The sequence below is a fragment of the Catharus ustulatus genome, unplaced genomic scaffold, assembly GCF_009819885.2.
Source record: "Catharus ustulatus isolate bCatUst1 unplaced genomic scaffold, bCatUst1.pri.v2 scaffold_68_arrow_ctg1, whole genome shotgun sequence".
In the NCBI taxonomy this organism is placed as follows: Eukaryota; Metazoa; Chordata; class Aves; order Passeriformes; family Turdidae; genus Catharus; species Catharus ustulatus.
Window position 1 is genome coordinate 265,538 of NW_024879541.1, and position 22,731 is coordinate 288,268.

At 46.5% G+C, this 22,731-nt stretch overlaps 1 protein-coding gene across 1 annotated transcript in view; it reads right to left on the minus strand.

The window, feature by feature from the left end:
* RASA1 (RAS p21 protein activator 1) overlaps positions 1-22,731 on the minus strand; it is a 75,020-nt gene that overhangs the window by 8,772 nt on the left and 43,517 nt on the right. The window contains exons 13-20 of the mRNA XM_033086903.2: positions 22,438-22,515; positions 21,151-21,308; positions 20,790-20,866; positions 12,020-12,192; positions 11,645-11,804; positions 11,333-11,475; positions 1,500-1,615; positions 257-343 (exon numbers count right to left, since the gene is read on the minus strand). Of these exons, the coding sequence (XP_032942794.1) occupies positions 257-343; positions 1,500-1,615; positions 11,333-11,475; positions 11,645-11,804; positions 12,020-12,192; positions 20,790-20,866; positions 21,151-21,308; positions 22,438-22,515 (992 nt within the window). The remainder of the gene's footprint in view (positions 1-256; positions 344-1,499; positions 1,616-11,332; positions 11,476-11,644; positions 11,805-12,019; positions 12,193-20,789; positions 20,867-21,150; positions 21,309-22,437; positions 22,516-22,731) is intronic.

The window sequence follows — 22,731 nt, forward strand, 5'->3', positions numbered from 1 at the left end:
TAAAACCATTAAGTAAAGCTATACTGACCTCTATACTACATCATTTTATTCTATCAAAGCTCTAAGAACAAGACCAAGAATCCAGAAAACTCAATCTTTAACTGGGACATTGTGCTTCATCATCATAAGTATCTTAAACACTGCAGTATGAACTTACAGTTTTGTCAGTGAAAGAAACATAGATAAGCACACTGAAGTATGTCTACAACAAGGCTTGAAAAAACTATTTCCAGAATAAGGTTGACAAGTTACTTACCTAACAACTCTGGTTCTCATGGTAGTATTAGCTGGCCATTTGTTTTGAACAGACTTCTGTAGGCACCCATAAATATACCTCAATGTCCTGCAGAAATAGTAGCAAATTACCCATTCAAATAAGCTTACAGAATCAAAAAAGCTGGTTGGAAAACAACCTAGAGTAATCTCCTACTTGATGCAGAACTATCATCTTAGACAAGTCTTCAAATTATAAATCAAATCCTAGTTAAAGCTAACAAATTTATAAAAATAATGTTCTAAAATAATATATAATTATATATATCATTATTATAATATATATATATTTAAATTGTTGTTTTAAAATAAATGACAGCGAAAATACATTCTGTGCAATTCTGTGATCATTCAGATGTGCATTAAATGTTTTGTACTGTTCCCTTAGGTAGTATTCCCTTTTTGAAAAAAGACCATTTTGAGGGTAGGCTTTTCCTTTTGTTTCTCTCTTAACTAAACAAAAACTATTCTTTCCATACATGATGCATAATGAAAAAAGCTAAAAAGTTAAACACCACAGCAACAATCCTCTCCCATTAAAAAAAAAAGGACATTTCTGGTGTATTAATTTCAGAAAATGTTGATCACTGCATCATATACTTAAAAGGACTGCAACTTTCACGCTAAACTTGCCAGCACAAACACAAAAGAAAATTCCATGCTATTCCAGTTACTCAAAATTGAGGGTTTCTTATACTTTAAAAGCTAATGACACTATGGAAGGAGATTCTGTGTTATCCACTATTTATTAGATGATTCAAATGTGAGATATGAAAACAAGTTACATTAGCAATTGAAAGAAGCGAGGGAAAAATGGCCTCTGCATTTCCCTAGCCGACAAAAACAGGCATAACATGGTATCACTATTACTATCTACCTGTATTTTTAATATGCTGTTAATAATTCCATCTTCTCTCAGAGGAGACTGACAAATATGTTATTATCTTCTAACTACTGCTGTTTTCTACCTTTTTGTAAAAACATGAGATTGTTATTTTATTACTGTTTTGTCCCTAAGTGTTGTAGCTTCTCCTTTAAAAGAAAACCAGAGGCTTTTGTAAAACATTACTAATTCCCAGAAGTGTTATTTTCCCCCTATCTATTTTCCTCTGTGTCTATACAGCAACACTAAGATAACTCAGTAAGAACATCATTTTAAGGTGCATTGTAATTAATGGAAATGGGAATTTTCAAATATAAATCAAAACAGAGAAGTGCAAACTTACGGGGGCAGTATCTCTGCAGCCATGAATATCTTCTCCACCAATTCTGAAAGTATACTCAGTAGATGTGCCAAATTAGTGTTCACATCTTCATTTTTTTCTAACTTCGAAGGATTTAACTAAAACAGAAAAAGATTAGATTTCTTCAACTACATATATGTATAGTTACTGAATATTACACACTGAACAGTATTTCAAAGCAAATTAAATATTCTGCTGCTCTATAAGTCCCTTAGAGAATTCAGGCATCTTTCAGTGGCTTGTCAGTAAATGTGAAGCAACAGTTTTAAGCTCTAATGCACATAACTGGCTTTTATCAGCTTGGATATTCACCACTTTTCATCCGCGTGACTTTTTTGTCTCTCTCAATCCAAATTTCTGATGACTCTCATCTTTTCCACAATGAAGTTGAAGTAAAACACAGGAGTTAGGAGGGTCATTTTTAAAAGAGTTTCAGGATCAGTAACAACCATATAATATCAGGAATTTTGCAATTAAAGCAGAAGTTTGTGGATGATACAATTCCTCCAAAGCCATCTTCCTGGCCCCTGGAACTTCCTATAATAGATAAGGTATCCTAGATACCAAGGTTGAGCCAAATTCCTTAAGAATTTGGTCACTCTCCTAACACTTTAGAAGATAATTGGTTAGAAACTAGTCTGTGTAATTGGTCAGTTCACCTTCAGAACTTCTCACTTAGATTGGATGCTGTTCTTTGTATAAACTTTTATTGGTTGTAGTTTGAATCCTCCCTGAACCTATAAATATGGCTGCCTGCCCTTTGTTCTGAGATAATCCCTGCTTGACCACCCTTCGCATGAAATAAAGACTCTTGTGGAACTCGTCAAGTAAGGCCTCCGGTCTTTCTCTGCTGGCTAAAGGTGAGCTTTCTGAGAGACTGCTAAATGTTAGCACTCTCTGGTCCTGGTAAATACCACCAGGGACCAAAAAAAGGAAAGCCACATTTGTGGCGCCTCAAACAGTGCCTGAAAACTGAGTTTTCACACTGATGAATGGCAGTTCTTGGAACTGATCCGTCTTCCAGTCGTCAGCACCCTTCAGAACCTGCTCTTTGTTGTAAAAAGAGCAGCATCTCCTGAAGGAATGTCGGACAACCTCAGAAATCCGGAGCTGAGACCTGACGACGTCAGCACAAACCAGCAGCAGCTCGACCCTGTTAACTGAACAATTTGTGAGTATTCTCAGTTTGCCCTTTCTAACACCCACGCGGCAAACTCTGGGTCACTTTCAGGGATTTTTGTTTTGTTTGAATTTTTTTTTCCTCTTTTTTCTGCTGGTTTGCAAAAATATGGGAAACAAACTCACAAATCCCAAGCTTTCCCATATTGAGAAAGATCTTTTCCTAAAAATCTCCAATCTGCTTTCTTCTAACAATTTCACTTTCTCAGAAGGACACCTTTCTAAATCTAACCTAAAACATTTCATTAAATGGCTTTCTGCTGAATTTCCTCACTCTAACTCTGAAACTATCACTTCACCCTCCTTCTTAGATGCTATCGGTACTCACATCTATCTCTTAAAAACTCAAGGCAAACTTCATGTTTCTTCATTTATTCCTTTATTTTAACATATAGTACATGCAGTTAAAAATCAAATTCCTCCCACTCAAAATGATCCCAGCTCTGTCCCAGCCCGTCTCTCCTTCCCCGATCCCTTCCCCCCGCATCCTGACCATGAAAAACCCCCTTCCCCCTCCCCTAGCACCCCTAAAACCACCCCTCCCCCAGTACAGCCAGCTCCAACAGCCCTTTCAGCACCCGCCTGTTCCCCCTCTCCCCCAGCAGCTGCACAGCCATCCCCTACTCCCCCAAATTCTATAGAGCTCCCCTCCTCAGTGCCCGCACCCCCTCCTCCTGCTCTCCCTGCTCCCTCACAGCCCTCTGCCGTTCACCCAGTACACGCGCCGTCCCCCGCCCCCCCTGTACCTGCTGTGCCGTTCCCCTCTGCCCTGCCAGCCCCTGCCCCTCCCCTGCCCGCCTTTGCTGTGCCCATGCCCCCCCAGTCCCGTTTGCCTCCCCCACCACACCCGCTGCAGCTCCTGTCCCTGCATCCATCCCGTTGGCAATTCCTCTTGCGTCCGCGCCCCTCACCACCGCTGCGCCGTGCCTGAACCGCCCCTCCCTGCCTCTGCTCCGCCACCCTCGCGTCCCCCCGTGCCGATTGCATTCCCTCCCGTAACCGCCACCATTGCGCCGCCCCTGCCCGAGCTGCCCCACCACGCTACAGCCATTGCTGAGACACATGCATGCGCAGTGCCAGCCGCGCAGCCTGTGACATCATCCCCCCTCACCCAACCTGCTCTGAGTCCCCCACAGCCATTCACCACAGCCCCTCACCCCCCTCCCAAGTCACAGGTGCCTTTTTCCCCCCTCACCAAGCCCCTCTATGCCCCCCAGCCCACACAACGAGCCCCGCCACTCTCTCCCCGTCTGCATCGCACACCATTGTCCCCGCTCCCCTGCACATGCACAGTAAGTGCTCCCAAGCCTGCCCTGGGCACCCACTGAGTCCCAGCTCCCCTCCCCAGGCAGTGCCACCTACAGCTCAAACCATGTCACATCACCAACCTTACCCAGCTCTCATCTCACAAGCCACACATCCCCCTGAACACATACATCCCACTGTCCCCCCCACTCAACCAAATGACAGAATCCTCTATGAGCAATGAACATTGCTGCCATTTCCTATTCATACCACACCGTTTCTGAAACAACTGCCTTGAATGCAAATAAACCTGACCCATGGACTGCTGTCCAATTTCAAGCTGCAAATTCAGATCAGTGGAAAATGGCCCAAAAAATTTCTGCTTTTCCAGTTACTTATAAGAAAAGCAGGAATCCTGGGGCTCAACAAGAAGCAGAGTGGCACAATTTCAACCCAAAATATATTAATGATTTGTCCAAATTGGCTTCAGAACACGGCAGGGCATCTCAAATTTTTAAAATTCTTTAGATGCTACCTTTTCTGGACACACCCTAATTCCACATGATCTGAAAAACCTATCCAGATGTCTCCTCACTTCAGCTGAATTCATGTTGTGGGAAAGACACTCGAAAAAACATTTACTACTATTAGTTGATAAATATGGTAAGATTCCAAATGGGACAAAATACACCATCCAACAGCTTGCTGGTGAAGGTGAATTTGAGAAACCGTCAAAACAAATTGACACACTCCCTGAACAGGTTCTGCCAGAAACAGCTAATGCAGCAAAAACCTCATTCCTTCTAACCCCTGATGACTCAAAACCTACCTTGCATTTCTCTACTATAAAACAAGGTGTGGATGACAGTTTCATAAAATTTGTAGACAGACGTAAGGATGCCCTGGAAAAACAGATTGTTAGTTCTGAGGCACAAAAAGAATTGCTCAGAAAACTTGCCTTGTGCAATGCAAATGAACAATGCAAATCTATTTTAAGAGCTCTGCTCATAGACACAGAGCCAACCACTGAACAAATGGTGGAAAGCTGAACAAAACACACATCCACAGAAAACACAGTAGTCCTGGCAGTTTCTAAAGGGATTTCACAGGGAGACTCAGATGTTTTTGCAGTGGTGAATTCCAAACAAAATGCTCCCTGCTTTTACTGAGGAGAAATTGGATACTTTGTAAAAGACTGCGCAGAAAAATTAGCTTCCCCAAACCCTAATAATAATTTCCAGAAACCGCAGAAACAACAAAAGAACCAACAGTACCAAAAAAACCTCCTCCAAGAGTGCGGCAGCAGCCCTGCACTTTGACAACAAATCAAAAGCTGCTTTCCACCCCAACCCTCCTGTGAAAACAGGGAGACACTTCAACCCACCGACACAGGGGACTCCAGACTACATCAAGTAGATCCAACATACAGAGCGTTACAGATGGGAACGAACCAGGCGCCAGCTGGTAAACAATTTATCTTTGAACTTTACAGATAAGAACTTTTACCGTGTTCCCATAGGAAAGCGTGGACCAGCCGACGGTCCCTGGGACATTTTGATTCTACGTGACACCTTCCATGGCCCATCACAGGTTTTTGTTTTGCCTGAAATACAGTCTGTTTCACCTGGGCAAGAGATCTTTGTTCAACTTAAATGTGTAGACATTCCCTTCTATCTCCCACAGAAAACTTCAGTCACGCAAGCTTTCCTGCTGCCAAAAAACTACGTAGAGCAGATTCCACTCAACCCCACAATTTTGTGGACGCAAATCATGGGAACGAACAAGACCATGCTCGAATGCAACCTTTTCTGCAAAGGAGAAAGAATCAATCGACCAGGAATGCTGGATACAGGTGCTGATGTGACCATCATCACTCACTCGGAGTGGCCAGCCAATTGGCCACTGCAACCAGAGGCAGGTATGATCTCAGGCATTGGTGGTGTCGCTGTGTCCATGCAGCACAAGCACAACGTCATCACCGAAAGCCCTGAAGGCAAGTTGGCCACCATCAGCCCGTTCATGGTAAGGGCCCTCATCACCCTATGGGGCAGAGATGCCCTATTCCAATGGGGTGCTTCCCTCAGAGTTCATTGCCAGGATTTTTATTTGGGACCATTGTTGGAAAGCGCATGTCCTGAAACTCCACCCCTCACCTGGAAAAGTAGTCAGCCTGTTTGGACAGAACAATGGTCCCTTTCTAAGGTCAAGAACAACTTGCCAAAGGCCACATCACCAAGACCACAAGCCCTTGCAGCTCTCCAGTCTTTGTTCTGCGAAAACCTGGGACCAACAGTTGGAGACTTCTGCATGACCTCTGCAAGATAAATAATATCCTCAAGCAAATGGGTCCCCTTCAGCCTGGTCTGCCTTCACCATCGATGCTGCCTCGAGATTGGACTCCTGTCATTGACATCTTCATCATTCCACTGCACCCTCAAGACGCACTGCGTTTCACCTTCTCTGTTTCCTCTCTTAACAGAGAAGCTCCTCTTAAAAGGTACCACTGGCTTTTCCTCCTTCAAGGACTCAAAAACTCTCCCACCATATGCCAATGGTATGTGGCTCATGTCCTCTCCCCAGCCCGAGAAGAATTCCCAGACGCAATCATTTACCACTATACGGACGACATCCTGATTTGTGTGTCAGAGAAGAAGCACCTGAACAAAGCAGTCACCTCCACCATCAAAACCGTCAAAAAAGCAGGATTTGAAATTCGAGAAGACAAAGTACAATACCAGCCCGTGGAAATACCTTGGACTCCAGATCCGTGAAAGAACCATCGTTCCCCAGCAGCTCACCATTCAAGATGACCCAAAAACCCTGACAGACCTACACAGCCTGTGCGGATCCATCAGCTGGATACGCCCCCTGCTGGGAATCACAACTGAAGACCTCACTCCCCTCTTCAACCTCCTCCGTGGCAACGAGGACTTGCTCTCCACGCACCATCACCCCTGAAGCCAGAGAAGCCATCACCAAGGTCCAAGAAACCCCTGTCCTCACGTCAAGCCCATCGCTACGAGCCTAGCCTGCCTTTCCAGTTGGCCATCCTGGGAAAGGCCCCTCATTTCCATGGACTGCTTTTTCAATGGGATTCTCAACTCACAGACCCTCTGTTGATCCTTGAATGGGTTTTCACAAGCAACCAGCCCACAAAGACAGTTACCAAATTTCAAGAAATCATGGCACAATTATCAGAAAAGCCAGAACTCACCTTCACTCCCTTGCGGGGTGTGAGTTCACCTGCATTTATCTGCCATTCACCACTGGAGATCTAGAGCATTTGCTCCAAACCAATGAAAGTCTCCAGTTTGCCCTAGATAGTTACACAGGTCAAATTTCCATCCATTTACCAAAACATAAACTTTTCAATTGAAATGCAGTTTTTAATTTAGTCCCAAAGTTAGTCCAAAGCAGAGCACCCCTCAAAGCTTTGAAAGTTTTCACAGATGGCTCAGGCTCCTCTCACAAATCTGTGATGACTTGGAAAGACCCCAAAACCCAGAAATGGGAATCTGATGTCCAGATAGTGGATGGGTCCCCACAAATTGCTGAGCTAGCAGCTGTCATCAGAGCCTTTGAGAAATTCAAAGATGAACCCTTTAATCTAGTCACAGATTCTGCCTATGTTGCTGATACAACCATGAGGGCAGAACATACTTTCATCAAAGAAATTTCCAATCCCAAATTACACCAATTGATTTCTGAATTGACTCAACTGATATATAGCAGAAAACAACCCTATCATGTTATGGATGTGAGATCACACACTGATCTCCCCGGTTTCATCACAGAAGGAAACCGGAAAGCGGATGCACTGCCCATGCCAGCTCAATCTGCAAATGTTCCTGACATCTTTGCTCAGGCAAAGCTGTCGCATGCATTCTTTTACCAAAATGCACCTGCTCTCATCAGGATGTTCAAACTCTCAAAAGATCAGGCAAAAGCTATTGTGGCAACATGCCCAAACTGCCAAAATTACCAGATACCCCCTATGGGTACAGGAGTCAATCCCCAAGGATTGAACAGCTGCCAACTGTGGCAGACTGATGTTACCCATTTCCCAGCCTTTGGGAAGTCAAAATATGTGCACGTGTCAGTTGACACATTTTCAGGAGCAATTTTTGCATCAGCTCATGCAGGGGAAAAAGCCACTCATGTTATCAAGCATTTCCTCCTTGCATTTGCTACTCTGGGGGTTCCAAAAAAGATAAAAACTGATAATGGGCCCACTTACAAATCCCAAGAACTAAAAAGGTTCCTCAATGGATGGGGAATTGAACACACTAGGGGAATTCCAGAAAACCCCACAGGACAATCCACTGTAGAAAGAACCCACCAAACTCTCAAAAGAGTCCTTAACCAGCAGCACAAAGACACAGAAATTTTGTCTCCAGTTAAAAGACTCTGCGGCTCTCTATGTCATCAACCTCCTCAATTGCTCAGTGTCGGAGCCTGATCCTCCTATCCTCCCACACTTTGCTAACTCAACCCAAGCTAAGCTCACAGAATAACCACCAGTGTTGGTGAAAGACCCAGAAACACACCAAGTTTCTGGACCTTTTCAATTGATCACCTGGGGGCGGGGATACGCATGTGTGTCCCTGCCTTCAGGCCCCAGGTGCTTCCCAGGGAAAAATGTAAAACCATATCTAGGTACTGCAAAAATCACATCTAAAAATACCAACAAAAGTTCTCCTGAGTCAAACACCAAACCTCCTCAAAACCAGACCAGCTCGGCCTGGAGAAGGAGACGTTGCAGAGCTCCCACACAACAGAAAACAGATCATCCTGTCACACGACAGCAGATAAACAAAAAGCTAAACAACCTTCTGCTGGTTCAGCCAAATCGTAGGCCAGACTTAACCTGGCAACAGAACAGATGTTTAGATGTTGTTAACACTGCTGAAAACTCCATTGCTCCCTTTATATAACCCTTAGCAAACCCCTAACCCTATACCCACTCCCCTATCCTTAGAGTTAAGTCAAAAAAGGGGGGGTGAGATAGGGACGAAAAAACCCTATTCCTCCTCTCCCAACTTACAGTTAACAAAATTTGCTTGTGTTCCTATCAGAAGCCACACCTTTGTCCAAAAATGAAAAGCATCTCCGTTGGTGTTGCCCTCACTGCTACCTGGATGCTTCTCACTGCACCGCATGCCTGCGCCTGGATCGCCCCACAGCCCAAACAAAATGTTTGGGTGACTTTAGCAAAGACAAGATAATCTGTGTTTATCCATGGGCTACCTTGATAATCCACTTTCCACCTATTTAGTAGGAATTCCTTTGGTAGCAGATGACTGGCCCATCTGTAACTCAGAACTCCTTCGCACCACAGGTATCAGTGGACAACTGGGATGTGTGGACAAAAATACTGCCAAATGCACAGGAGGAGCCCCAAGAATTGGACTTGCTGGGGTCCTCCAGGGCAACATTTTGTGTCAAATTTTACTTTAGACGCCCAAAACAAAATTTTGCCAATTTGGATTTGACAAAAAACACATACCGAAAAGATATCTCACCCATTAACAAAGCTTATAATTCCCCGAATTGGTACAATGACACTGCCCACACACTTTCAGAATCCTCTCTCCACCCCAAAACCTTGCCTAGAGGAATGTTTCTTATCTGTGGTGATCGAGTTTGGGCCAGAATTCCCTCCCACCTTCAGGGAGGACCCTATAGCCTCGGCAAGCTTTCTACCCTCACCCCAAACATCACTCTGTTGCACAAATTGTACAATTGGAACAAACCCAAAAGAGCTGCTGTCTCCCTGTTTCTACCCTGGGTAGCAGCAGCAAAAGCCCTTAGCAAAATTGATCATTTGGGGTGCTGGCTTAGTAAGCAGGCCAACGTTACATCTGCTGCCCTGAGTGACCTCTTGAAGGACGAAGAAACCACAAGACATGCCTCTCTGCAAAACCGTGCTGCAATCGACTTCCTGCTGCTCGCCCACGGACTTGGCTGCCTGGACTTTGAAGGGATGTGCTGTTTTAACCTCTCATCCCACTCCACATCCATCCACAACATCCAGAAGCTGCACGAACTCGTGAAGGATGTGAAAAAGGAAACCACACTTGACTGGGTCCATGACCTTTTTGGTCGATGGGGATGGACGGTATGGGCTGCATCTTTGGTCAAGGGAATTTTGTGGATTTTGATTGTAGTTGTTGTGTTAGTTATGTTTGCATGCTTTGCTCAATGCTTCAAGAAAGTTGCAAAAAACGTCTTTTTAGTAAATACAGAGAGAGAAATTGTAGATGATACAATTCCTCCAAAGCCATCTTCCCCTGGCCTCCGGAACTTCCTATAATAGATAAGGTATCCTAGATACCAAGGTTGAGCCAAATTCCTTAAGAATTTGGTCACTCACTTAACACTTTAGAAGATAATTGGTTAGAAACTAGTCTGTGTAATTGGTCAGTTCACCTTCAGAACTTCTCACTTAGATTGGATGCTGTTCTTTGTATAAACTTTTATTGGTTGTAGTTTGAATCCTCCCTGAACCTATAAATATGGCTGCCTGCCCTTTGTTCTGAGATAATCCCTGCTTGACCACCCTTCGCATGAAATAAAGACTCTTGTGGAACTCGTCAAGTAAGGCCTCCGGTCTTTCTCTGCTGGCTAAAGGTGAGCTTTCTGAGAGACTGCTAAATGTTAGCACTCTCTGGTCCTGGTAAATACCACCAGGGACCAAAAAAAAGGAAAGCCACAGAAGTTCTGACCTTGACTTCTACAGTATCTTTAACAAGAGTTACAGTAACTTCACAACTATAAGGCGCACCAGATTATAAGGCGCACTTCCGGGTGTCGGCAAATTTCCAAACTTTTGCCCATATAAAACGCACCGGACTACAAGGCACACTTTTTTTTCTGCAGCAAAGATCCGCCACCGGCTCCCTCCGTGCAGCTGCTGGCCATGGCCCCGCCTGCACCCGTCAGCCGCAGCCCTGCTGGCTCCCCCACAGCTTGCACTTCCTGGTTGGTAAACTTCTGAAATTTGTCCATATATAAGGCGCACTTCTGGGTTTCCATCAACATTTTAGTCAAAATGGTGCACGCCTTATAGTCATGAAATTACTGTTCCTAAATTAGGATATTCAGTTACAGCTACCGAAAGCCTGCTAAATAATTTTTTAAAAATTTGATTTAAAAACTTAGTAGGTTCTATGAATGTTTGAAGCCAAAATCAAGGGAAAAAATCTCATAATCAAGAAAAAAACATATCTTAATTAATTTAGTTCTTGTATTTCTGATGTAATTAAAGTCTAGTTCTAAGAGATTATTAAATGTCTCTACAACTAATATTTTACGTAAACACAGCATTTAACAACCAATGGATTATTGTGTCAACAAACCACAAAGTTCAAAAACACAGTTTAAGGTATCACCTCACAGGACTGCTTGCTCTCCATGATCTTTAATATGGAGTCTTTTAGCGCATGATGAACAAAACTTGTTGCTGTGGCTTTCATATACTGCTCCATAAGTGTGCTTGCTAAAGTGGTGGCACGGAACAAGGTAGTTGCTTCATCTGAAAAAATAAATTGGAAAGAGAAAAACTGAGAAAAGGAGACATCAAAAACAGAGGTTACTCTTTGACATAAGCTGCAACTAAAGGAGAAAACAAGGATAGCACCAGAACCCTTTCCTCCCCACCTGCCCAGAATTCCAGTAAGCTTTTTTGTGATTTAGTGCTGTACCTTCCATGCTTATCTCCCTGTCATTTAGTGTTCGTAACAACAGGGACTCGAGCTTTTCATGAAGAAAAATCTTCAGTAAAATGCCAGCCAACAGTGTTCTATCCTGTCCACAAACATGTGATAAAGCATAGACTACATGAAGTTCTTTCTGGAGTATAAGCTGAAAGAAAAACAATTTTAAAATATTCAGAAGCTTCTCCTTACATATTATAGTTTTGGAAAAATATGATATTACATATCTATATATCCATATATATATAGCTGTCACTTAAAAATATTTGATTACATCAACCTGTGTTACTGACATCCCTCTCAACCAGTGAAAAAAATTTGTTTTGACAGATAAACCACGGATGGTTAAACTTAAGTTCATACCTCTTTAAACTCACTGTACTCTTCTTCTGGCATGATCTTCTCCATGGAATATCGAGCTCGAACACGCAAAGATCCTGGCTCAATACCCTTTAATGGTACATGGGAACTGAGTTGAAACCACTCATCTGTTGCATGTCCTTTTTGTAATCGGCTTAATTGGCAACGCATAAACACTTAAAGAAAGAAAAATGTTGTTTAGGTACATTATCTCCACCAACACAGTGCTACTACTGAATAAAAAAATAGTTTCATTTCAGCACATTGTCATAGTTCAGGAAAAAAATACCAGCAAGAGTAAACAAAATGTTTTTCATTAATATATTAATGGATTCATTCTCTCTTCAATGTTTTAACTGTGTCCTGTAAACTGAAGAAGAAATATATGGCAATGTGTAAAGAATGTATACATAAATGAATGTATACATTAAAAGAATGTGCATATCAATTCAAAAATGCCAAACGAATATTGATATAGCTTTCCTGGTAACACTGAAGTAAGTAAAACAGTGCTACCCTGAAAATTCAGCTAGCAGTCCGAAACTAAAAAACAGATTAAATCTTTAGAATTCACTACTCCCTTTCCAGCTTGGGTCGACACCACCATTAGGGTCTGCTCCTATTTATATTATTACAGTGTTCCTATGGTATTCCCAAACACTGACACACATATTAGTTTTACAGTAACTCCAAGTAACAGTTTATATGTATTAGGTTAAAAAGTGTTCCCAAGCACTTGCTGACTGGATAATGAAAATCAACTCAAAAATAGTCAAATCATTACCTGGTGATGATGATACACTATAATTGCTAAGCAATTACTTGGACTGCAGCTACAGCTACAGCTACAGCAGCTGTGAGGGGACACAGGCCCATCCAGAGCAGGAACATGTGATCCTGAGTGGAGGGGTTTTTTCCACAAAGAAAGGCCTAGGCACTTTCAGAGACAACATTGTGCCTGTGAAACAGCCACCATGCTCCAAGAGGAGTCCACAATTAGCTTTACATTTAACCTATCAGTCTGCACCTCTCAGTCAGGCATGCTCTTTCCATGACAAAGATGTTTGTGTTTACTTTCCTCACATGAAAAACAAAAAAGCTATAAAACTGAGAGCTTTTTTTTTTTTACATTTCTGCAAAGCCAATACATCCAATCTGCCTTGCAGAAATTTTCAACAGTTCCAGCAGATTTCTCATTGCCCCATTGTTGCAATACATAGCAGGATATAATTTGACACTAGAACATAAAAAAAATTGTATTTATAATGCCTCATTCATATTATATGCTGCCTACTTCATATCCTTTGGAGTTGATGAACTGATAGAAGTTAATGCATTTACATCAGTAAAATAGCATGAAAAACAATCTATCACCACCTGCTACTTATCACAAGGGTGGATGGAGTGTCATTAGACTAGATAATAAATTGACTTTCTTAGTGTACTTCTCCTTGGTATCAGCGCTCATGATTCACAACTAAGCAATGTGCTTTTCTTCTTATTTACTTGCCCATGTAAGGCACGTGTCCCTCAAGTGAGAGCAATGGTGAATGAAATACAGAACCTAGAATAAATTAGGGTTTAGTTTTTCCCTGAGTTTACAGTAGCACTTCTTAGCTATAATCAAAATAATATTAATTTACAGTAATTTCACGACTATAAGGCGCACCCTTTTGACTAAAATTTTCTCCTGAACCCGGAAGTGCGCCTTATAGTCCGGTGCGCCTTATCTGATGTGCAAAGTTCGGAAATTTGCAAACCCGGAAGTGAGAGCTGCGAGCCGCGGGGCGAGCCGGCAGGGCCGCGGCTGCTGGGTGGAGACGGGGCCACGGGACTGCAGCTGCCGGGTGGAGGCGGGGCCGAAGGGCCGGGACTGCCGGGTGCCTGCGGGGCTGGGGCTGTTGACTGGAGGCGGGGCTGCGGGACCGGGGCCGCTGGGTGGAGGCGAGGCTGGGGCTGCTGGGTGCCTTCGGGACCGGGGCTTCCGGGTGCCTGCGGGGCCGTGGGACTGGGGCTTCCGGGTGCCTGCAGGACTGAGGCTACTGGGTGCCTGCCTGACCGGGGCTGCTGGGCGCCCGCGGGGCCATGGGACCGGGGCTGCTGGGTGCCCGCGGGGCCGCACACCGGGGCTGCTGGGTGCCCGCGGGGCTGTGGGACCGGGGCTGCTGGGTGCCCGCGGGGCCATGGGACCGGGGCTGCTGGGTGCCTGCCCGACTGGGGTTGCTGGGAGCCTGCGGGACCGGGGCTACTGGGTGCCCACGGGGCCCCGGCTTCCAGGTGCCTGGAGGACCGGGGCTGCTGGGTGCCCGCGGGGCCATGGGACCGGGGCTGCTGGGTGCCCACGGGGCCGCACACCGGGGCTGCTGGGTGCCCGCGGGGCTGTGGGACCGGGGCTGCTGGGTGCCTGCCCGACTGGGGTTGCTGGGAGCCTGCGGGACCGGGGCTACTGGGTGCCCACGGGGCCCCGGCTTCCAGGTGCCTGGAGGACCGGGGCTGCTGGGTGCCCGCGGGGCCATGGGACCGGGGCTGCTGGCTGCCCGCGGGGCCGCACACCGGGGCTTCCAGGTGCCTGCGGGACCAGGGCTGCTGGGTGCCCGCGGGGCTGTAGGACAGGGGCTTCCAGGTGCCTGCGGGACCAGGGCTTCCAGGTGCCTGCGGGGCCATGGGACCGGGGCTGCTGGGTGCCCGCGGGGCTGCGAGGCCGGGGCTCCTGGCTGGAGGCGGGGTCGCGGCTGCTGGGTGCCCGCGGGGCCATGGGACCGGAGCTGCTGGGTGCCCGTGGGAGCGGGGCTTCCAGGTGCCTGCGGGGCCGCGGGACCGGGGTTGCTGGGTGCCTGCCTGACTGGGGTTGCTGGGTGCCCGCGGGCTCGGGGCTTCCAGGTTCCGGCAGCACCGGGGCTGCTGGGTGCCTGCGGGGCCGGGGCTGCTGGGTGCCTGCCCGACTGGGGCTGCTGGGTGCCCGCGGGGCCGCGGCTTCCAGGTTCCGGCAGCACCGGGGCTGCTGGGTGCCTGCAGGGCTGCGAGGCCGCGAGGCCGGGGCTCCTGGCTGGAGGCGGGGTCGGGGCTGCTGGGTGCCCGCGGGGCTGCGAGGCCGGGGCTGCTGGCTGGAGGCGGGGTCGGGGCTGCTGGGTGCCCGCGGGGCCATGGGACCGGGGCTGCTGGGTGCCCGTGGGAGCGGGGCTTCCAGGTGCCTGCGGGGCCGTGGGACCAGAGCTGCTGGGTGCCCGTGGGAGCGGGGCTTCCAGGTGCCTGCGGGGCCGCGGGACCGGGGTTGCTGGGTGCCTGCCTGACTGGGGCTGCTGGGTGCCCGCGGGGCCGGGGCTTCCAGGTTCCGGCAGCACCGGGGCTGCTGGGTGCCTGCGGGGCCGGGGCTGCTGGGTGCCTGCCCGACTGGGGCTGCTGGGTGCCCGCGGGGCCGCGGCTTCCAGGTTCCGGCAGCACCGGGGCTGCTGGGTGCCTGCAGGGCTGCGAGGCCGCGAGGCCGGGGCTCCTGGCTGGAGGCGGGGTCGGGGCTGCTGGGTGCCCGCGGGGCTGCAAGGCCGGGGCTGCTGGCTGGAGGCGGGGTCGGGGCTGCTGGGTGCCCGCGGGGCCATGGGACCGGGGCTGCTGGGTGCCTGTGGGAGCGGGGCTTCCAGGTGCCTGCGGGGCCGTGGGGCTGGGGCTGCTGGGTGCCCGCGGGGCCGCGGCTTCCAGGTTCCGGCAGCACCGAGGCTGCTGGGTGCCTGCGGGGCTGCGGCCGCTGGTTGCCTGCAGGACCCGGGCTGCTGGGTGCCCGCGGGGCTGCGAGGCCGGGGCTGCTGGGTGCCCATGGGGCCATGGGACCGGGGCTGCTGGGTGCCCGCGGGGCCGCACACCAGGGCTGCTGGCTGCCCGCGCGGCTGCGGGACAGGGGCTTCCAGGTGCCTGTGGGACCGGGGCTGCTGGGTGCCCGCGGGGCTGCGGGACCGGGGCTTCCAGGTGCCTGCGGGGCCACGGGACCGGGGCTTCCGGGTGCCTGCGGGACCGGGACTGCTGGGTGCCCGCGGGGCCACGGGATCGGGGCTGCTGGGTGCCTGCGGGGCCGCGGGACAGGGGCTGCTGGGTGCCTGCAGAACCGGGGCTTCCAGATGCCTGCAGGGCCACGGGGCCGAGGCTGCTGGGTGCCCGTGGGGCCGTGGGACCGGGGCTGCTGGGTGCCGGCAGCACCGGGGCTTCCAGGTGCCCGCGGGGCCACGGGACAGGGGCTGCTGGGTGGAGGCAAGGCCGGGGCTTCCTGGTGCCCGCGCGACTGGGGCTGCTGGGGGCCTGTGGGGCTGCGAGGCCGGGGCTCCTGGCTGGAGGCGGGGTCGGGCTTGCCGGGTGGGGGCGGGGCCACAGTGCCGTGGCAGCCGGATGGAGGCGGGGCCTCGTCCAGCAAACACGCGGGGGGAGCTGGGGGCGGAGCCTCGCTGCAAAAAAAAAAAAGTGCGCCCTATAGTCCGGTGCGCCTTATCTGATCTACAAAGTTGCGAATTTTGCCGACTCCTGGGGGTGCGCCTTATAGTCCGGTGCGCCTTATGGTCGTGAAATTACTGTACTTGATTTACTTATGTTTTTTTTTTTAAACTCATACCAAACACCTGTACAAGGACTGCAGAGTTGTTATCATAATTTAATATAAATTACTTTGAAGTAGTAAGACGTTTTTCCTGTTTATAATGTTACATTGAATTGGTAGGCTCCTCTCAGTAAGATGCTGCTACTCAACATGAATTAACTTGAAATTAGTCACTGTAGTGCAAAACCAAATCAGAATCTCCACTCCAGTTCAATACACTGTGGTGCTGTCCTTCCAGACCTACTAATTCAACTGTCCATAGTAGCAGATGGAAGTCTACTAATAAATTCTAGGATTTTGGATATTTTAAGTCATATTATATATGTATTTGAGTACAGTAATTTCACGAATACAAGCCGCACCAATTTGACTAAGATTTTGCTCCTAAACTGGAAATGTGGCTAATAATCAGGAGCAGCTAATATGTGAATAATTTTCTGACATCTACAACCTCAGAAGTGCCTGCCAGAGTGCCGACCCGAGCAGCTGCAAAGTCGGCATTTTGCGATTGTTACAAATCTCTACTCTGTTGCACCGCGGGCGGAGCCTGGCTGCCTGCAGGCAGCACGGGGGGTGGGGAGAGAGAAGGGAGAGCTCCCTCCTACCCTCCTCTACCACAGCCCGGGGGAGAGACGGGGGGGGGCCCCGCGCCGCCATTGCCATGGCCCGGGGAGGAGGGGGGGGGACCCGGGCCGCCCCTGCCGCAGCTCTGCGAGGAGGGGGGGACCCGGGCCGCCACTGCCGCAGCTCTGGGAGGCGGCGGGGGACCTGGGCCGCCCCTGCCGCGGCTCTGGGAGGAGGGGGGGGACGCGGGCCGCCCCTGCCGCAGCTCTGCGAGGAGGGGGGGACCCGGGCCGCCACTGCCGCAGCTCTGGGAGGCGGCGGGGGACCCAGGCCGCCATTGCCGCGGCCCAGGGAGGAGCGGGGGGACCCAGGCCACCCCTGCTGCGGCCCGGGGAGGAGGAGGGGGACCTGGGCCGCCCCTGCCGCGGCTCTGGGAGGCAGCGGGGGGCTCTGTCCCTGCCTGCCACTACAGGGCAGCGCCGGGCCGTTGTGACCGAGCCCAGTGGCCCCGCCGAGAGGCAGCGCCGGGCTGGGCTACCTGGCCCCGTCAGCCGCCCCTAGCGAGTCGAGCCTGCACAGCCCGAGCCGAGCCAGTAAACCCCGCCTTGCCACCGTTCTGTTACTATTTGGCAACTTTGTTGCACGCGGGTCCTCGTTGTGAACGACAGAGCGGCTTATACTCGGGTGCGGCTTATTTATGGACAAAAAACGAAATATTTGCCAACACCCAGAGATGCGGCTTATACTCAGTGCGGCTTGTATTCGTGAATTTACTGTAAGTCCTTAGGCAATTTTCCCTTAGAGAAACAAAAATAAGTGAATAGAATTTATGCAATTGATGGTGAACTGTTTAGTATCATTTCTGACTATCTGGAATACTTGAAAAAACTCTAAAGTAACTATGGAACATTCTTAATAGGTAATGTTCAATGTAAAGACCTGAAAACCCAAGAAATGTTTTAAAATACTGAAAAGGTAGCCTTCATTCATGTATCATTTTGGTATTTAAGTTCTGCGTTACAATGGAAGAAACAAAGCAGTGAATCCAACAATTAAATTTTGGACCTTCAATCTGCATTACATGGAAGGAAAAGCAAGCAGAAAAGGTGAGTTAACCCAGTTAATAACTGGTAATATGAATAGCAGCAGCTGTACAGGTCTGCCACTTCATAGGATTCCACAGGTAATATCTGTGTCTGAAAAGGAAAGGAAAGCTGGTTGGTTAAGGAAAGGAACCAGTTATCTTGCTTTTGAAGAGTTACAGGTTTGTTTTGGCAATGCAATACAACATATGTCAGAGAAGGTACGGTTTAGCTCATTTTATTCCAGTGAACTTCTCATACTTCACAGAGCTGAGGATGTAAGCAGAGGTGTATGTTCATTCAAGCTGACTTAGAGTAATTTATATCTCAAAATGAGAGTTATGCTGTATTATGCTTAAGCTGTATGAGTGTAGATAACTGCAGTAAAGATATTCAGTCAATCTTGCCCCTGACCTACAACAGGAAGCCTTCCATCACGTGAATACACAGCACTAACAACATCTCCTTAGTCTAAACAGAGAGGAGGAAAATACAAAAATACTTTCAAAGAAACTATTAAGTATCCCACTCAAGAATAAGCCTTTTAAGATTCTCTTTCTAACCAAGGCTTTGGTTTAGATATGCAAACAGTTTTCCAGCTCAAATGAATTCAAGACCAAAGTCACAGCTGTAATTATAGCCTTTTAGTCTGTCATGGGAGGAGGAGAAAGAAATCTGAAATTAAATCAGATTCTGCAAGACCATTCAAAACTACAGCAATTTCACGATTATAAGCCGCACCTGATTGTAAGCCACACTTCCGGGTGTCGGCAATGTTTCGTTCTTCATCCATATATGAGCTGCACCGGAATATAAGCTGCACTTTCGTTCCTACCAAACTTTCACAAAGTTGCCAATTAGTAACAGAATTGCAGGATCGCGGGGTTTACTGGCAGGTGCCGACCTTGGAAACATTATTTCCAAGCGGAAAAGACAATAACTGCGGCAGTGTACCCTGTAAGCTTTATTTACAAGCGGAAAAAGATAGAAACAATAGTGTTGTAATTTTGCAAGCATTTCCAACGGATCCGTGTTGCCTTTAAACAGCTGCTCAGTCGTGCACCCGCACAAGACTGAAAACACCAAAAAAAAAGCAGAGGAATATCACAGTCTCAGATCAGCCCCGCCGCCGGGGTCGTGTGGGCTCTGGCTTGGCTCAGGGCTGCTGCGGGCTCGCACTTCCGGGTTGGCAAACTTCCGAACTTTGTTCATATATTGGCGGCTCCTGAGTGTAAGCCGCACTTCTGGTTTAGGACCAAAATTTTAATCAAAATGGTGCGGCTTATAATCGTGAAACTGATGTCGCAGTTTCGGTTCAACTGGGCGGAAACACCAATTTCATGTAGTGGTTTTGGTTTGCCAATCTGAAATTTTGTCAGACATAGAGGAAGCCTAGCTGCTCCTCTCAAAAAAAATCACTTAGTTGGGTTGTCTTTAGTGCCAAACCAGCACAACCTACTTCGGCTAAGGTTTCCCAACAGATCTTAATAAACCCCAGAAAACCAAAAATCAATAAATTAGCACTGGCGTAAGTTACAGGCCAGTAACACAATATATGCAAACTGAAAACAACTACAGTAGATTATATATACTCTAAGTGCCTTGGAACAGACAGCTCAGAACATAAAGGAAAAAAACCCCTTGGAACAAATTTAAGGAGGGCAGGGAGAGCCATCCTGTCCTGCAAGCATCAAAGAGGAGGCACAAGGCCGAAGCTGCTCCAGAACAAGTATACTGGGAAACAAGATACCTTGATGAACGGGGAAAAAAAAAAAAACAACCACAAAACTAAACTAAAAGCACTGTGTGGGAAGAGACCTGACCTTAAAAAAATATTTTTTTTACCTAACAGCTTCAAATCCACATTCTTCAAACCCTTTCTTTTCTAGGAAAGCTGACAGATTCTATCACCTTGCTGTTGATTTGCTGGAACACAAAATCACATTAAAGAAGCATCTGTCTGGCTAACACGAGGAAAAGAAAATACAGCTCCTTTCCCATTCAAAGTGATATTGAGGTAACTTCACATTTAAGCCAAAGAAGGGTAATAAGGGAAGAAGACAGATGAGATAAAATGGAAAGAAAAAAAGGGAAATTTTCTTCAGAGACTGCCAAGATTATTTTTTAAAATGAAGACTTGCACCCTTCGCTATCTCACTGTAAGCAACCAAAAACCTGAAAAGAAATTCCATGTAATTAGACTCCATGAAACTTAACATTTTATAAAGCAGACTAATGTAGAAAATCTCTCTTTGCTCTTGGATTTTGATAAGCACAGTCATTGTCTAGCAATGGGTACTGTAGAGCAGACCTATGTCAGACATACAAGACTGAAGTACAGTGAATTTTATTACTAAAATCAATGGAAGTTCTCATCATAAAAACATTAATGGAAAGCCAGTACCAGACATAGAAAACATACCTACGCAGTTTAGTGAACCTAAAATCTTACTTAATTCCCTTGCGACAATCCTTGACAAAAGCAATGATAACCACACAAAGTATCCAGTATGCTGAAATGCATAAGCATGTTTTACAGAAAAATACTTACATATATCTGGATCCTTACTTTTCTTTGTTTTGTTACTAAGACTTATCTCAAATCTATTAATATCAGATGAAAGATCACTAGGAGAAAAGACAGAGAGTCTCAATTAATACTATGCATGGGAAGGCATTTAAGCTTTTCCTAATTTAATTTCAATCCTGAGTTATCACTATCAGCCACTTATATTAGGAGATAGGTGCCTAAAGAAAATTCTGCCCATGCAGAATTTGTCTGAAAGGTTGCTTCTGTATATACACATATACAGTATTTTTAAAAATACTGTAAAACAATAAACACGTTAAGAATCTTAAATCCAACACAAATTAAAAATGAAATTCACTAATTCAAGATAATGAAGACTTACTCAAAGACAAATTCCTCAGACCACACAGGGTTTTGTCCTTCCCTGATGTGTGTTTTTGCTACCTGGACACTGTTAAGGTAGATGTTACAATATGGATTTGTAAAATGCTTTACTGGGAGCGTATGAGCTTCTTCTACATGCAAAATGAGACTGCTGACCTAAAGAAAAAAATAACAATTAATTTTTTGTTGCTAAAATACAAAGCACATGAATGAATTATTTTTAATCCTCTATGCAGAGGCTTAATGTTAATATATGAATACTGAATACAAAACTCTCTATTAGAAGAGCAAAGACCAAAGGTATTAGAACCTTTTAAGAAGCACAAAGAACAAAGTCATTCAAATAATTACTGAAAATAAATATCCAGACCCATGTTTTATGCATCTTGGGTTTTTACTTTAAACCCATTTTCGAGGTATTAGGATTTGCAAATAACTACTTTTCCAGGCACAGACAATTTTGCTGAAATGGCAGACTGGCACTTTGAATACGAGCCATGAATAATTCCAAATACAGTGGTTTATTGTTTGGTGCTTTCCAAACATATTATGTAAAATTCTCTTGTGCAACACATTACATTGTATTCTTTTATGCAGATAAGCACTGTCTTGGTTTTTTGAAGAAAAAAATTCCCTCATTGCCTTGCTTCAGCACCCTGAAGCTCCTCACTGCACCTGTCACTTTATCTGTAAATTCACCTAATTTAGTTAAGTTACTCATAAGTATCCAAACTTCTTTAATATTCACAACCAAACAGTTGTGGTATATTACTTTTTATTCACCCTTTTATTCCCTTCTCTACTGCCTCCAACAAATAACGACATTCAATCTTCCCAAGATTAAATTATATTAGGAATTCTTTAAGTACTTCCCTTTAATCTCCAGTCACTACAGACATAGCTATTTAAGACTGACTGCCCTCTCTGAAATTCTGGTATATATGGTACTTTCAAGAGGCCAAGATAAATTAAGACAAGCATGGCTCAGCATGTATTTATTACATAAAATGAGTATCATTAGTTGAATAACATGTATTTGTATCTAAATGAAATGTAAATAATGAGTATTTTATGTGTCATAAAAATTTTTATAAATTTTTTTGTTTATGTGTTCTATGAATTTTTACGGTTTCCCATGTGAGGCATATTTGAAAAGCTGCTGACTTCTTTAGATTTTTATTCAGGATTTGTTACTGTTGAAAAGAAAATTTATGAACATGATTTTGCACAGGGGAGACAAAATGCTCCTCTACATGCACCTCCAACCCCACAACATCAGCTTCACCTGACGCAGGCGTTTATTTGATGTTCCTGGACTGGATTTTCTTAAACTGCAGAACACCTGCAGAGCTTTCATCCAGTCCTAAGAGAGAAGGATGCAGAAGAATGTAATGAAACCAAGTCAGACACAGCTTCTTGGAGTGGAACAGACATATCTGCAGAAAGTATCTGAATTTTCACTTTGGCTTGGCAAAACCTAAGTTTTTTGTCATTCCACAGTATAAAAATCAGAGTATTAAAGCAAATGTATTATCTTTACTAAGCAAAACGTCAAATAATTTGTAAATCTGAACCATTT